This window comes from Rattus norvegicus, chromosome 17, assembly GCF_021556685.1.
Source record: "Rattus norvegicus strain SHRSP/BbbUtx chromosome 17, alternate assembly SHRSP_T2T, whole genome shotgun sequence".
Taxonomy (NCBI): domain Eukaryota; kingdom Metazoa; phylum Chordata; class Mammalia; order Rodentia; family Muridae; genus Rattus; species Rattus norvegicus.
This window is the reverse complement of record NC_141550.1, coordinates 22874674-22892105: the sequence shown is the minus strand read 5'-3', so window position 1 is coordinate 22892105 and position 17432 is coordinate 22874674. Positions and strand designations below refer to the sequence as shown.

General features: G+C 44.8%; 1 protein-coding gene across 5 annotated transcripts in view; it reads right to left on the bottom strand.

The window, feature by feature from the left end:
- Adtrp (androgen-dependent TFPI-regulating protein) overlaps positions 1 to 17432 on the bottom strand; it is an 86526-nt gene that overhangs the window by 33372 nt on the left and 35722 nt on the right. For all 5 annotated transcript variants that reach the window (XM_087591009.1, XM_087591011.1, NM_001014144.2 and 2 more), the window contains 2 exon segments: positions 17124 to 17258; positions 15214 to 15315 (listed from right to left, as the gene is read on the bottom strand). In XM_087591009.1, the coding sequence (XP_087447135.1) occupies positions 15214 to 15315; positions 17124 to 17258 (237 nt within the window).

Below are 17432 nucleotides of genomic sequence, written 5' to 3'. Positions count from 1 at the left end.
TATAGCCATACTTGCATGCATGTCTGTCTGTCTGTCTGTCTGTCTGTCTCTCTTTCACACACAACACACACACACACACACACACACACAACACAGATGCGCACACAAAGGTTTTGAAGTGTGAAACTTTTAAAAACACCATGAACATGATTCAGAGGCAAGTGTGAGTTTTATGATCACGTGGCATCCGGATTCACTGAGAAAAATCAAAATCTATTCAAGGAGTCCAATGCTACAAGGACTGGCAGTTCAGGTGACTATCGTGAAACACACGTTGGCAACATCGGAGAAACTCCCATAGAAGAGGGAACTCTCTATCAAATGCTGTAAACGAGTCACCATGGCCTTCGTTGTTTACTGTGTGGAGTGTGTAGGACCCCTACATGTTCATCCAGGAGCCGGGGCTAGCCCCAGGTCTGCGGTCTTCCCACACACTTTTTGTCCATTTCCACCAGATAACTGTGGACTCTACTTCTTGGAACTGTGTGATTTGGGGCTCTCTGAGCAATGAAGAGAATAGGGAGGAAACTGGGCAATTCCAAGTTGGCCTCGGTTTGATGCCATTCATTGCATAGCTATAATTCAAGTGCACACTGGAGGGTATATGCATATATATGTACGGGTATACTTGCCCATGTCTGTACACAAGCAATGAAGGTCCAGCACCAGCCACCTTGTTATTTCATTCTCCATTTTTGTCTGTCTATCTGTCTAGCATCTATTTACTTATTTATCAGGACAAGGCGTCTCATTTCAGCTACAGTGGCTGGCCAGTGAGCCCAGGAGACCTGCCTCCTCTGTCCCTTTCCCTTCCAGAACTACTGCACTGGGGTTACAGAATTTATAGCCATACCACCTAGATTTTTACAGGGGTGCTGGGGCTTTGAACTCCGGTCCTCAGGCTTGTACAATACCTTACCCACTGAGCCAATTCCCCAGTCCCATATGCAACATTTCACTCATTCTCAATAACATTTCTGAGACTTTAAAGAGGGTCTACATACTTTCCTTGTTCTAAGGAATCCAATGCTCAGACACATTTTTAATAACTTTCTTGAAACCTGGTGAGACAATGGCAGAAATACCATCCTGTTATGGTTTGCAAAAATCTTCCCCAATAGGCACACATGAACACATGAATAGGTCCTTAGCTGGTGACCTTATTTGGGAAGGTTATGGAACTTCTAGGAGGTGGAGCCTTGCTCAAGGAAGAAGCCACAGAAGACAAACCTTGGGGTTTTATGTCCACGGGCCACTTCCTGTTCATTCTTTGCTTCCTGACTGCCAATGAAGGTGACCGGCTATCCTCCTGCCCCTCCCACCTTGCCTTCCCCACAATGATGTCATGTGTCCCCTCAAAATGGAAGCACTAATGCACCTTTCCTCCCTTAAATTGGTATCAGGTATTTGGTTAAAGCAATGAGAAAGCAATTAAAACTGATCAAAACCAAGGTTTCCTGGTACTGGTCTTTTTTTCCCAATGAAATAAAAAATAAAACTCGTGTGTGCTTGATATATAGAGGCTTAGACATAGAGGGGTTGCTTTCATTGACCTTGGCACAAGGTTTAGTGAGTAACTGAGCTAAGGCATTTTCATTCCTAGTGATCCTTTTCAACCTCTTAGCCCAAATACACCTTTGACACACGTGGAGGGACGTTTGTGAAGATGGAAATCCATTTACCACATAGGCCATTTCCTAATGGCTTCCATATAACGATGCCCCCACATTTCCCTCATGTTCTAGATCCTCAATACAAATGGGGGAAAACAAGCTACTAAAATTAGTGTCCACCTTCAGTTGGACATATAACCCCACATTACCATTGTCAAATATCCTCCAACAAATATTTCTCGAGCAGCTTCTCCTGCTAAGCTTACATTTTCTGTGCTCACAATGACAATTTAATGCTACCAACTCTGACATTGGATTATGAAGTATTATTTTAAAATATGTCAGTATAACTCTGCATATTAATTAAAATGTTCCCACATAGAAGCCTTGAACTCGACTCCCTGTGCTGATTGGAGACAAAAGGCCTTTATTAAATGCTATTTGACAGGCTAAGTGTTTTAATATCTCTGCCAATCATTCCTAGAGGAGAATACTCATCGTAGAGCATAGAATAGGTAAGAAAGAAAATCTCAAGGTGTGGTTATCTGCTAGAGTCATGTGGCCTGAGGATACAAGACGAGCAATAATGACATCTGCTAACAGAAGTCGCTGTCCGGCTACCTTCCCCGGCGGGACAGTTGGCATTACTTTTTCCTTTGGGTTAAGACCATCACAGTTTGATAACTGATTATTGCATATCTTGAGGTTTTGCAATACTCAATACTGATGTCTAGAGTCGTTTTTAGCTGCCCATGGTTGTTAAAAGGTTACAGGTGTACACTTGGCTCTCTAAAGAGTTTCTGAGCTAAAAACAACATTTGTAACTGGAGCAGATCTTACACTCATAGACTCTGACACACACTCCTGACTTTCGCATAGCTTGGCATGCTTAAGCTTCTGAGAGACCAGATCTTCAGAAAACCTGACCTAAGATTGAACTCAAGGTAATTAACAGGCCAGTACCTAGCACCAGTTTCTAGGCTACCCCTGCCCCCAACAAGGCCTTCCTGTAACACCAGTTTCCAAGTTATTCCCCAACAAATCTGCACCTCCAGGTTACAAGCCTGTCCCTGACACTTCACTTCCTAACTACCACCAGTCAGGAGGAAAGCAGAAGTTAAGTTTATGGTTCAGTTCCTAGCACCAGTCAATTATGTTAAAGGCCATAATCTCCCTCCCCCCATCTCCCTGGTCAGATATATACCAGGCTAAATACCCCCTTCTTGCCTCTATAAATGCTTGCCTGAAACTGGGCTCAGGGGCCCCCTCCTGTTTTCCTGTGTCACAGATTGAGGCATGGCCCAAACTCAAGCATGAATAGAGACCCTAATGTGATTGCTTTGGATTCAGCTCCTTGGTGGTCTTTTTGGGGGGTCCAGGAATGTTTCCTGGCCCAACACTTCCTGAAGAAAGTTCCTACCCCTCTCCTCACTCCTCTTCAGCTTTGTTTGAACCAAATATTTTAGAAGTGGGTGGATCCGGCAAATAGGTGAAGATGGTGGGAGAGGAAAGAAACCAGACAGATGTCTTAGCCTGCTTAGCATCATTGAAACAGAATACCAGAATCTCCGTAACATATAAAGAAGCTTCTTTCTGACAGTGCTGGAGTCTGGGGAGTGGACAGACTCATCGACCCATTCTCACAGCTTACTTAATGGCGCTCTTATGAAATCCAATTGATGTATTTATGAAGAGGGGCACCCTCATGACCTAGTCACTGCTCAAGGTCCTACCTCTCAATTCTGCTGCACTGGGGACTGTTGCCAACATGGGAAACATTCGGGGCAACATTCAAACCACACCACTCGTGGAGCAGTGATTTCAATAGAGTTGTAGAGATCAAGGCAAGGATTGCAAAACAAGGCCTTTTGCACACATGTGCAATGTTTAAGCCATGGGCTGGGAGGCCCAGTGGAGAGGAAGAGTTGGAAGTTGGAAAACTCAGGTCACAAAGCATGAAGAAATGAGAAGCCATGCAGGTGCTAGAAGCCTCTGGCGATTTTACTGGACCATCCAGGAGGCTTCTGGGTAATGCCCAGCAGGATTATCCTACTGGCTGGTGATCCACCAGGAGGAGGGGAGGAAGTAGAATTCCCAATTAAACACAATGGGATGGGCTGAGGAGGAGGTGAAGAGGCAAGGGATGAGCACTGTGGGAGGGGTAAGGAGCCGACAGCAGCTAGGCCCTCTGCACTAGGCCCCTTTACCCCCACCCGTGGCTTGTGGAGTTATTGGACTCTGAGAGTGAATTGGCTGCCTATCAGAAAGGGGGTTGGGCATCCATTCAAGTCTGCCTGGGGCGTCTACCCAGGCCACACACCAGGCGGCCGACTATGTGTATTTTCCAGATTATGGGACTTTTGGTCTCTCCTACCTACTTAGCTTTTTATTTTTGTCTCTTGGTATTTCAGAGAGGTTCAGGATCCACTGTTTCAAGTGTCTGCCTCCTGGTAGTCTCCAGTGAAGTCATTCTTCCTTTTGGGGTATTATACTCGGTTGTCGGTTGCCATGGAAGTGAGAGCTGGCTGAGTCACACAGGAGGGGAGCGGGGCCCCCTAGCAAGCCCTCAAGCACACTGGATGATTTCAGTTACTTAAATCCCTGCAGCTTCTCAGAAGACATCTCCGTGGTTTTGATGACGCTTGAAAACCTTTGACCTTGATTTAGAAATTGAGATTCATTTTTAAAAATCGGTGACCTGTATGAAAGCAGGCTATTGATAAAGGACCAAGAATAAATGGAACTTTGAGAGCAGGCCACTGCAGCACAAATTGGAATGTCTCTGAATTGGGATTAAAAGAAGAAAAACAAAACAAAACAAAACAAAACAAACAAACAAAAACCCAAAAGACAACAGAACCAGGGAAGCTGATGTCATCCCCGTTCTCCAGAGAGGAAGAAAGCAGGCCTAGTGAAAGTCTGGTTGATTCTAGTTACAAAAGCCTGCAGTAGATGGTAATCCTGAGGCAGGTTATTGTTAGATGCCCCTGTGTTTGCAAGTTCACCAGAGAGAGCTTGAGAATGCCGGCAGACAGTGACCCAGCTTAGGTTAGGAAGTCAGCAAAGGAAAGCAAGGATGGTGACAGTGTTTCTAAGCAATGCTCAACCCATAACCACACCCCTGTCATTAGGCCTGGCATCCTGTCCAAATAAGGGGCGTGGTCAGTAGCTATGCTTTTCCTTGGGGCGCTTCCCTATGGTGTGTCCACAGGAGTGTCTAGCCTTCACCAATGCTCACCGTCTTTGGAATCACAGGAGAATTTGTATCCCCGGCACTGCTTTCTGCTCACAGTGTAAACACAATGGCTATGCTTTGAATATGGCCCCCTCTCGCCAAAATTCCTCTTGAAACTTTGTTGCCAAGCTAGCAGTGTTGGGGCCTTTGAGAAGGATTTGAGGTAACTTGACTGGCTCTTCAAGAGGATTAGTTTGCTCTTTGTAGCAATGGAATCATTACACATTCATACAAAGTATTCCACACCCCCCCCCCCAGCCTGCCCCTTTCCATATGCTGGGCTGCCAAGTTCTCATGTAGACCTCTTCTGATGCCATCCACTTACTACAGCACGAGGCCTTCACCAGGTGGAGCCACCTAATCTTGAGCTTCCAAGACTGCTGAGCTGAATAAACCCCTTTTCTTTATAAATCGTTTAACCTCCAGCATTCTGTCACAGCAAGGGGAAATGGACTCAGATGCTAATCTAGAGTAGAAAATGGCCAAAAAACATTTTAGAATTTCATGATACAACAACATTGGGATCAGAGGTGATGAGAAATGGTTGCCCCTGAGCTTATGACTCAAAGATACTTCATATCCTTCAATAAGTGACACATTCAAAATGCATGAGGGAGAGGGGTGACTGGGGAGAGGGCTCTGTGGATGAGTGCCTACTGCTCAAGTGTGAGGACCCATGTGTGTGTCTCCAGAACACACACACATGCTTGGCAGGGTAGAGCACATGTGTAATCCTAGCATTTTCAGTAGAAGAGGGGAGGCAGAGGTAGGAGAATCCTATCTTCAGAACCAACTAGTTGAACAACAAGAGCTATAGACACTGAGAACGGATACCAAAGATCTCTGAGGCTTTGCAGGCAGATCACACAGCACATGTACTCACAGAATTTAGAGCAATGTGTGCACGCGCGCACGCACACACACACACACACACACACACAGAGAGACAGAGACAGAGAGACAGAGACAGAGACACAAAGAGAGACAGAGAGACAGAGACAGAGATACAGAGAGAAAAGAGAAACACAGAGAGGAAAAATAAACAAGAGAGGGAGGGAGGGAGGGAGGGAGGGAGGGAGAGAGAGAGAGAGAGAGAGAGAGAGAGAGAGAGAGAGGGAAACAATGACCCTGGTGGAACTGGGCAAAGTACACTAAGGATTTGTTTATTTCTTGCACCTGTATGCAAAGCTATAACTATCTGAAAATAGCTTAATTAAGAACAAAGGAAGAAATAAAGGAAAACCATGCATACAGTAGGTGTTGCATGTTTGCATATAAAGATTGTGCAGGGTAGGGAAACAAGTCCTTTTGTCCAGTGATTCATGCGCCTGGAGGGAAAGTTGTAGTAAGTATAAAAATGTCAGAGAAAACTTAGGTTTGCTGTTCAGAGTCGTGAGCTGAAGCTAACTTGTCACAGTTCACCTTCGACTTCCTCTTCTGTCCCCCTACAAGGTGTTCAGCACAGCAAGTTGGAAACATTTTAGTTCCGATTCTATAGCTGCATTTGTGTCTCCAGGAAGCAGGGCGAGGTATGATGAATCACCAACGTTTGATCGTGGCTAGCACTGTGAGATCACCAGCCGATCATAATAAGCAAATGCCCACAAACACCATGCTCATTTAAGGATAGGGTCAAGACTGCCATTTTAAGAATGTCATACAAAGAGATGTTTAATCTTTTGTCCTTTTCTCTGGATTTAATAAGATTTAATGTGAGACAAAATGTACTGTCTCTTCCTAGAATCTCACTAGGAAAGAGATTTGGGGAAAGCTTCTGAGGCGCCTCCTTGGTCTGGTGAGATTTCCCCATTACGGCTAACTGCATAAGTTATAAATAATCCCATTAAAAAATTTTTAAGTCTAATTATTAATACTCATTCATGGACACAAACAATTCTAAGCTCAAAACTGGCCATCGGTCTGGTTTAACCGCAAGCTATCCAACCAACAACCAACATCAATGAAACAAGTTCTTAGCGTTAAAGCCCCAGCATTTGTCACCTATGTCTCTCTAGCCCCAACTCCAACTTCAAGCATCCTACATTCTAGAACTGAGATCTACCACCGCTGGGCTGCATCAGCACCCACCCCCTTCTTTATTCAATCCCTCTGTTCCTGCCAGATCAAACACTTGGTGTTTTTCTTGGGGGTCTCAGGACACTGTTACTTCAATCTGATCAGCGCCTCTTTAGAAGAGAAGGTTCAGAGGCACATGCGCAGAGGAATGCGGGATGGAGAGGCAGCTTCTTCATGAGTGGCATCTAGGAAAGGCTTCTGTTTTAACAAACAACAGTTCCCTCTACCAAGCAGGGGCTGGTGGGGGAAAGAAGGAAAGAAGGCAAGTAGAAGCTTCTAGAGAAAAGAAATAGAAAGAAAAGAAAAACTAGGAACTGACATTATCAACATATGAGAATGTGGTTATCAATATCCCTCAAGATCCAATTTTCTCCTTCCGAGGCCTGTTTCCTTGTCTACTGCCACCACTGTCTCACCTATGTCACAGTGTCATTGTCAAATTACATAGTGCCTTATCTTCTTTACCTGGGCAGTGCGTGAGTTTTTAAAAAGACAGCACTTGATCGCAGTTCACTCACCACAAGCTTCAATCACATCGCTACCTTTGTCTAGCTGAAGGAACAGAATCCCTCCGTCTTCAGTGTTAGGAGGAGCCTTGCAAACTGGAGAAAGTATATGCAGTAAGGATGGCCATCATGAAGCACAGTGACTGAATGATGCTCCCCAAAGATATCCACACCCCATTTCCCGGAAGCCTTCCTTGGGAGCGTTACTTAAACATGGGAAAAGGGCTTTGGTGATTGTTACAAGCTGAGTATTATTTGAATGTGTCCCTCAGGTACCGTTGGTTGGAAGTTTGGACTTTTCAGAAATGGCGCCCAGAAGGCAGAGGTTGCTATGTCATTGGAGGTTCTGCCCTTGGGAGGAATGAAGGCAAATCTCTCCAGAGCAAGTGGCTATAAAAGCCTGGATGGACTTCTCACCCTCTCTGGCTTCCGGTGGATGACGTAATCTACTTCCGTGCACACCTCCATCACTTTTCATGGCACCATTTTCACTCAGAGCCTCTGTTACGCTGCTTGGATGTTCAGCCTCCCAAATTTTGTGCTAAACAAACCCCCTCCTAAAGAGCGGCTCACCTCAGGTGTTTTCTCCATCTCCCTTACATTAAAGATATAATGTCTTGCTTATCCTGATCTGAAGGGGGTGGAGTTTTTGAGCATAGTATTTAAATTCGTCAGTATTAACGTATTATCAGTCTCACTTCTCGTTTCTCATGCTATCCCAGGAAGACAAAAAAAAAAAAGAAAGAAAGAAAGAAAGAAAGAAAAGTGCTAAGCACACGATTTTGATTATTTAAAAAATGAATAGCTCTTGATTTTGTCCTTGTGTGTTAAGCTACGTATTGGATATGATGCGAGGATCCTCTGTTCACTTACATTGGCTCTTCTTGTCCCGAGACTAACATTCACTGGGACGTGAAAGGTCTGAGGCCTTCTTAAATAGCACATTAATTTAATGGATATTTGCGTTATCTCTGAGAAATGGCTTGAAGATCCACTCATAGTCATAGGAGAAATCCCTGAAAGTTTGACAACACAGAGAAATGTCTAGGCTGTGGGTTACAGTGGTTGGAGGAGGAGGAATCAGGAGGGAGACACAGGCCTGGAAACCAAGGTCAGCCATCAGTGGCTGACATGGCCAGGGTGTATCTGCATTACTCTTAGGATTCACTAACTGGTACTTAGCCCAAACATCTCCCACAGAGCTTACGGGTGGGAGAGAGAAATCTGAGACAATGCCTCTAAGTTATCGAGCTGTACTTTCTGTGCCTAGGACAACCTCGTTGGTCAAGAATCATATGCCAATACCAGAGCACGTCACCATCTAAATAAATCAATGTTGATGATAGCTTATCTTCTCTCTCTCTCTCTCTCTCTCTCTCTCTCTCTCTCTGTGTGTGTGTGTGTGTGTGTGTGTGTGTGTGTGTATGGGCTCAATCAGGATTCAAAATCACTGGATGACAACACTTGTCAAATGTCACACCATCTGTGTTACTTAGCTTCCTTTACTATAACAAAATATGGGAAAGAAACAATCTAAAGGATGAAGGATTGATTTGGGCTTGTGTTTTTAGTCCTTGGTGATGAAGCAGAGCATCGTAGTAGAAAGTTGGGGTATGAGGGAGGGGCAGCAACAAAGCTGCTTTCCTTGGCAGCCAGGAAGCGTGGGAACCAAAAGCCTACCCAGTGAGAAGAGACATTCTTCAAAGCCGTACTCTCCTGGCCCACTTCCTCTAAGTCAGCCCATCTTCTAATAGCATGAATTAATTTATGAATCTTTTGATCCAGCCACCCCTCAGTAGCACAGGAACAGAGGGCCAATCCATCCATCCATCAACACTTGTGCCCTCTAGAGGGACACTTGATAGTTTTAACCTTAATGGCACCGTGCACATAACAGGGCTTAGTAATTATTTTCAAATGAACAAAGGACAGTAGAGCCGGTAACTGGGAAGCTGAATTGGGTCCTTCCTCTAAAGTAAAGAACTAGCTTTCTTTTAATTGGAGGTTGTTCCTAGGGTCCCATTCATACCTACTGAGTTTGACGGGTCTCAGACTGTGGTTGTGGATACAGAGAAGCGTGATGGGTCCTGGCTGGGATTCTCATATTTTACATGATAATGACTTCCATTTATGCTGCCTTTGGCTGTTCTTTAAAGTACTTGGGCCCATTCTAGATAATTATGCATGCTTTACAAATGCAGCAGGGCTTAGGAGAAACTCTGATCTATTCCATGCCTCTTTCCAACTTGAGCAATTCAGGTTGATTTCCAGAGAAATCCTTTCTCCAGCTTCCCCTGTGATGCAGGATAGCGTCATTATTTCTCAGTTACTGAATCCTCTTCCTGCTATTTAAATCTGTCTGCTCTGGTTCTATCTTTAGTAAGCATTTAGATAAGACCTGAGGAGTTAATGTTTTTCTGGCAAACCCTGAAGTATGAATCCTCTGTTCTGTTTCTTCCTTTACGAAGGCCAGAGAACGACTGCTCAACAATAACACGATCGGGTTGATCTGCTTCACCCAAGGCAGCCAGGCTCACAGCAGCTCAGGCAGCCTGTCCGCAGTGGTGGATGCTAACATCCTTCTGAGAGGACTATTTGGACCGAAAACATGACAGGGACAGGAAAATGTCTGTTGAACACAGAGCGGCAGGAAGCTCTGAAGGGTCCTACAGGAACCACAGATTTCCAGTGAGTCAGAATCATTGGGCAGGAAAAGCCCAAAGACTATTAGTTCTAAAGCATCTAGAAATATACAGTGTCAGAAGGGAGTGCCACAAAACTGGGGCCAGCATCACAGGGGGGTGCCATAAACCGGGGGACAACACCACAGATAACGATAAGAAAATAGTTGCAAGAAGAAAGCTAGCATCTGTTGGTATGAGGGATACTGTCAGGAGAAGGTGGTGCTGATGCTGCAGTTGTTCTGTGGCAGAGAGAAAGGCTCAGTGGTACAGGCCTGAATCACTACAGGGAAGTGTGCCTCACACAGAAGCACTTAGGCCACACGTCCAGGAGACTGCCCATCATCCCTCTCGTCCCAGTTTCCCAGCCCTGAATCATCTTCTTTGGGTTGTCTTACATGGGCACCGGCAAAACGGGAAGTGTTAACAAATTGACCCGTAAGGTACTCACTCAACTTCCCATTGTGATAACGAAGGCCCGAGACAGCAGCTTGTGAAAAAGAAAAGGTTTATCGGGGCTCACAGCTTCACCCGGTTCCTTTTCATCGTCATTTCACTCCATTGCTTTTCAGACCCATGGAAAAGTGGCATAGCATACCAGGGAGCATGGAGAGACAAAAACAATAAAAACATCTCCTAACTCTACCTCAGGGTCAGGAAAGAGAGAGCAGAAGCTGGGATTGCACAGTCCCTTCTAAGAGCATGGCCACAAGTAACTTCAAGGCCTCTCGCTAGTATCCACAATGTTCCATACTTTGCCAACAGAAAGGGCCTAGGGACCCGGGCTTTAGTACTCAAGGCTTTGGAGACCTTTCCACATGTGAACTATAGCACCAAATACCTACCTCCGCCACCCCGCGATTGGCTAGATGGGCACCAGTAACCTGGCCATCTTTGCTTTCCCAGTCCTAGGTTACAGGCATGGGCTGCAGCACCCAGGCTCTACAATATGGGTCTGAGGACCCAACTACATCCGCATGCTTGTGAACACTTTTCTAGCTCAGCTATTTCTCCATCTTTATGTAATACTTTTGAAATTTGTCAGGATTATCTACCTGTCTTTGTGTTGTCATTGCTGTGATGAAACACCAAAAGTGACTTGCGGAGGGAAGAACTTATTTGCTTTATACTTCTACGTCATTGCTTATCATCAAAGGAAGTCAGGACAGGAACTCAGGCAGGGCAGGAACCCAAAGGCAGGAGCTGATGCTGAGGCCTTGGAGGGGTGCTGCTTACTAACTTGCTCTTCATGGCTCGCTCAGTTTACTTTCTTATAGAACCTAAGACCACCAACCCAGGGGTAGTCCCACTTACTATAATGGGCTGGGCTCTCCTGCATCAACCACTAATCAAGAAAAGGATTCAGAGGCTTGTCTACAGCCCAATCTATGGAGGCCTTTTCCCAAAGTTCCCTCCTCTCAGATGTCTCTGTCTAGAGTTTGTGTCAAGTTGGCATAAAAACTAGCCATCACATCACCTCGTTTTTTGAGATACAATCTCTCACAGAACATGAAGCTTATCTATTCGGCAAGGCTGGTTAGCCAATGAGCTTGAAGAAACTCACTGGTCTCTATCTCTCCAACACTAGCAGCGTTGGAACATCCACCGTGCCTCGCTTTTATGTGGGAGTGAGGGATGGAACTCGGATCTCTGTTCTTGTCCAGCAAGAACCTTATCAACTGAACGATCTTGCCAGCCCTTAACCAACCACTCTCTGTAGAGGCAGCATCCTTGAAGCATCAGGCTAGAAGGCTTTAGTAGTAGGGTCAGAAAATAACCAGAAGAGGCAAGACTCTGGAGTAAGGGATGAGATGAGCCCACACTGAGGAGAAACAGGGTGTTTGGAGATGGTTCCATTAGGAAACTCCAAGTGGGTTTGCTGATTTTTTTTTCTTGGGCTGAGATAACACTGCAGGGACTTTCTCCAATTAAGCGAAGAGAAACAGGGAAACATCAGTGTCTAACCCATGTCAGGCTTCCTTCCCCCTCTTCTTTCCTAATCTAGAGTACACTTCCTATGACTCTGGCCTGCTCTCCTCAAGGGATGGAGGTGACATGGGCAACCAAAGGGCAAGGAGGCAGAGTCTCTAACATCCCCCATCCTAGGTGGTATAGGCACAAAAATACTTCAGCGTCTCCACAGCACAGTCTTTGTTTTGCTGTTAATAATTGGCTCATGGACGTGATGTACAGCATTATCCAGATCTTCACTTCCCAAATGATCAAGCAAGCATATGGTTGTTTACTTATCAAGGTCACTAGGATTGGGCATCACCATTACAGCTGACTGGAGGAAATCCAAGCATCTACGCAGACAGTGGGACTCAAAGGAGGAGGGAGTCGGTAGTCAGTGTAGGAAAACCGGCTAAGTTCACGAAGCCCGAAGAGTGGGCTTGGTAATCGTGTTTGGCTCCAGATAAAACGAACTTTCAAGACTCTGCCTTTTAAACTGTGGGAGTAGCACCCAGCCCCAGGGTGCGTGCATGGTTTCTGACCACTCACTTTTCTCTAGGTTTTGGCTTATTGGCATAGAGACGGGAAGTCTGAGAGAAAATTCTCACTTTTTGTCATATTAATTAATCCTCTTAATTTTCCAGTGAAATGTAAAGCTGGGTCAAAGCCCAGGTTCTGAATTTAACTGGTAAAAAGCAACAGCAAATTAGCCTCGTATTATTGTGGGATCACCTCCTGAGAGGAGCCAAGCTTGCTGGCTCCCAGGCAGATGACATAATACCCTCTCAGCTTTTATTTGTAAAACTCAAAGTTGTGGCACTTCTCTAAAGAAGGGTGTGTGAATTAAATCATATTCAAGAAACATGCTTTCCATGGTATAATGTAAAAATTTTAATGTATATGTTAAAAAATGGGGGTGGGGATGACTCAAGTTGGTGAAGAACTTGCTCTAGAAGCATGAGGGTCTAAGCCTGGCTCCTAGCACGCACATCATAGTGGACAAGGTGGCTCCTGCCTGTGACCTCAGTGCTGGGGGAGAGAGGTGGGGGCATCTCTGGAAACTCATTGGCCCCGACAACCCAACTAAATCAGTGAGCTCTATGTTTAGTGAGAGACCCTGTCTCAAAAAATAAGGTGAATAGAGACTGATAGAGATACTCAGTATCAAACACTGGCTGCTATAGGTGCTATTGTGTGAACATATGCACACACACACACATGCATGTACACACACACATATACATACACACAGACACACATACATACACACATATATACACACAAACACAAACACATACAAGCAGAGAGACACACAAACACACAGACACACACACAAAAACATATTAACATACACACACACAGAGACACACACATATACATACACGCATACATACCAGCAGACAGAAACATACACACATACACAAACGAAGATACAGACACACAGATATACACACATATACAGACACGCAGACAAGCATAGACACACACACATACATACGCACATATACACAAACACACAGACACAGTCACATATATACACACATACACATAAACACAGAGACACACACAAACACACAGACACATGCACAAGCATATACATATACTTACCCACAGAGAGAGAGACACACACATACACACATGCAGACATAGACATACACACACATACATACCAGCAGACAGACAACATACACACATACACAGATATAGACACAGATACACACACACACACACACACACACACACACACACACACACACTCCTGAATGCCCAGCTATGTATGTGAAGACAAACACCCCGTGACCTACCCACACTGGGAATCTTCGCTATGAAGGCATCCCAATGAATACTAACGAAAACCTAACACAGACAGACACTGAGAGGAGAGGATTATCGAACGCTTAGATTTGGATCTTGTCACTAAATTAGATCAGAATCCAGAGCACAGCACTCAGCCAATGGGATGTCTCTCAGAAGAATATTTAAAGTTTTTTTTTTCTGGGAGTGGGGTGCATGGGGTAGTCTTAGTGGGCAGAGAAGTTTTTCCACACTGATGGTCATGAATTTGCAGCCAATAGGACCTTTGAAAGGTAGAAGAACGTCTCTGGGTGACCTTGGGAGTTTTAAGCTCTATGGGTTCTCCTGACTTTTACATGTCTTGTTTCCTAGAATCTGAGGTCTTCCTATTTAAACTGCCTCATATGGTGGAAATGCATCTGCAAGCGTTGAGCTGCTGAGCCACAATTGCCCAGGGAGACGTTTTATACACAGCTCTAATGACTCGGGCTTAGCATTGTGTGGAGACTTGGGTACTCTCTCTAGCCCTGCTTGTGTGGGTCACGGCTGCCTCTTCAGACACCAGGGACCTGAACATCTCAGAACAGGTTCTGCTTTCTGTGTAACTCCTCAAAAACATTGGAATCAATGAAAAAAAATGCACGACTGGATAAAACAGATCGAAATATTTAAGTACTAGTCCCGTTAGTGGTACACAGTCCTGGAAAATCTTGGTGAGCCCTTTTTCCGAATATTATTTGGACATGGGCATAGATTTTGTTTAAACCTTCCTTTATTTCATTCCTGGAAATGAATTTCATTATTAGTCATGGGCAAAAGTCACTTCTTTTTCAGAACTGCCAAGGGTCATTTTTTCCTGCTAGCAAGACTTTTTAACGACTTTCCTAAGCAACACAACAACGGCTTATCTCTTCATCTGCTTCAGTGGACCCCGGGCTCCAACACTAGATTTTATTCACTTACATCCTCAGTATGCTTTTTTTTTTAAAAAAGGATTTATTTTTATTATGTGTATATGCGTATTTGTCTACATGTATGACGTGTGTGCAAAACACTCATGCCTGGTACCCGTGGAGGTCAGAGATAGCATCAGATCCCCTAGAATGGTAGAAATGGACAGTTGTGGACCACTGGGAAGGGAATTGAATACCAGGTTTCTGGAAAATCAACAGGTGCTTCTAACCACTGAGCCATCTCTCTCTCTAGCACCCCTCGGGATGCTTTTAAAATAGTGATAGGGTCGAGAGACCGGAGTGAACTGGAGGGCATTGAACAGTTTGGAAACACACACAGGTACTTTAGCATTCAGTATAGAAGCCACTGACTTCGGTGTTCATGAATTCTCTGCCACTCACCATTGCGTGATTAACCCATGCTGGAAAGAAATCATCCAAGCCCTTGGGGTAAACGAGGCTCCGGTCGTAGTGGAAGAGGGACCAGAATACCAAGAATACAAACTGGAAAGAAAACAGAAAAACACCAGGATTAAGTTTGTTTTTCAGGAGAGGTCTGTAAGCCAACCAAAGAAACAACAATGTAAAAAATTGATGGCAGTTTGAAGGATATCAAACATAATTTTATAGATGTAAATGAAGGAGAAAACGCTTACTGTAGAACGGCTGTCTGTATCCTTGCTCTCTGGGGATTCGTCAATGAAGGCAATGTGTTAGAAAGCAATGACGAAGACCATGGTGGCAGGCAGAGAAGACAGGAATAAAAAGGAGGCATGGACCACAAGCTCCTCATTGTCATCAATGATGCCTTTCTCATCTGTGTGTGTACATGTATGTGTACATATGTTTATGCACATACACACTTATGCATATGCATATGCATGTATGTGCTTGCCCCGTCCTCCCTTTAAGTAGCCATAGCCAAGAACAACAGGAAGGCTTGGAGTAGTTCTGAGCATTACGTCATTTGTAAGCTAATAAAGCGCAAGTTGGATTAGAACTAATCCAATCTAAGCGCAAGAGTTGCTTAGAACTCTGGGGTTATTTGCCTTTGCTGTACCCGTTGTATGTCCTGTTACTGTGTCTGCCCTCTGTGTTCTGTGTGGAGATGAGACCATCTTTTCATTCTCCCTTCACACTACCTTCTGAACACGCATAGGCTCGATTTGCAAGAGAAATGAACAGACTCCACTGTTCCTTTTAAAACCTTGAACTTGAAGAGATTTTCTATGAGTGGAGGTGGAGGCATTCCACAAAGAAACCTGGAATGCTAAGCACTTGCTGCCTCTGAGCCCCACCAGAGGTGGAGAGCTCCGGTCTGCACTGAGTTTTGAAGTCTCAGAGACACAGAAAGCACTGGGTGGAGGAATGAGGCCGCCATTTCTAATGCCAGGCCCTGCTGTGCAGGGAGCATGCGTGATCTCCGTCTGCTTCAGTCCTAGCTCTGAATGAAGGCGTGGACAATGGAACGGCCGTGTGGCAGCACCAGAAAACAAGCTTCCTTCTGCTGTACACAGCTCGCTTTACCTGATTTCTGTCCACTGGACCCAAATGAAGCAGCCTCCCTGTTCTCTGCACTGGGCTGTCATGTGGTCTTAATGTGTCTTTTCTGTGGCTCAACTTTGAGGTCCTATGTCCTTTAATTTTTACAAGTTTTGTATTTGATAGCTTCCCAGACGTGTAGAAAGAGAGTAGATCATTTTCCCACCTAGGACTCTCCTCCTTATCATCATGATAAAAGCCAAGCTGTCCCACTAATATGGTCATCCCTTAGCGTTCACAAGAATACTACAGATTCCACAGATGCTCATATATGTACCCTCTATATGTAGTGGAGTCATATTTACATAGAACCCACACACATCTCCTTGTGTATGTTAAACCACCCAGAGACTGCTTATAATATCCAGTACGATGTAAATGTCACATCGTTGTCACAAGTCTTTCCAGTTTGATTTTTATTCATTTGTCAAATACTTTTGATCTGCACTCGGTTGAATTTGTGGGTGCAAAGTCCAAACATGGAGAGTTGGTTTTATTTTGATTGTGCTTTCCTGCCAGTCAACAACAAGGATATCGCCAGCAAGGACGATGCACAAAACCTTCCCCCAAAATAGAAATTTAATGATAACCTCACTTGCTAACTACCCCACTCCCTGATGATGCTAGCCAATGCAGTCAGTTCTGAGACAGAAACTGTGGAAATGTAGATGCTCTGGTTATAGCAATCAGTCTCCAGACCACCTTGCTCCAAGAGAAGCATCCATCCATTGTATGAAATGATGGTGTTGGACAAACATTTGGGCGCTTACTGTGGATAAAGGAAAAGCCAGCGTAGTAAAAAGCAGATCTCTGAAGTAGGTGATGAACTTGATGTCTTTCCTTCCGATGACTCTTTTTAGCACATCATCCAGGCAGGCGACCCCAAAGAAAACGGCCTGCAAGAGCTAAATTCATTACAATAAATGAGTGTTTTCATTGGCTTTAATTAATACATCCTTCCCTGATGGAGGGCTGCAGCCCTCTGGGAGCAATGTGGACCTGAGGAGGAGGAGATGCCGGGTTGTTTGGGTGCAGAGCCAATTTGAGGGCTGGGATTCCAGCTCACTGGGCCTTGACCC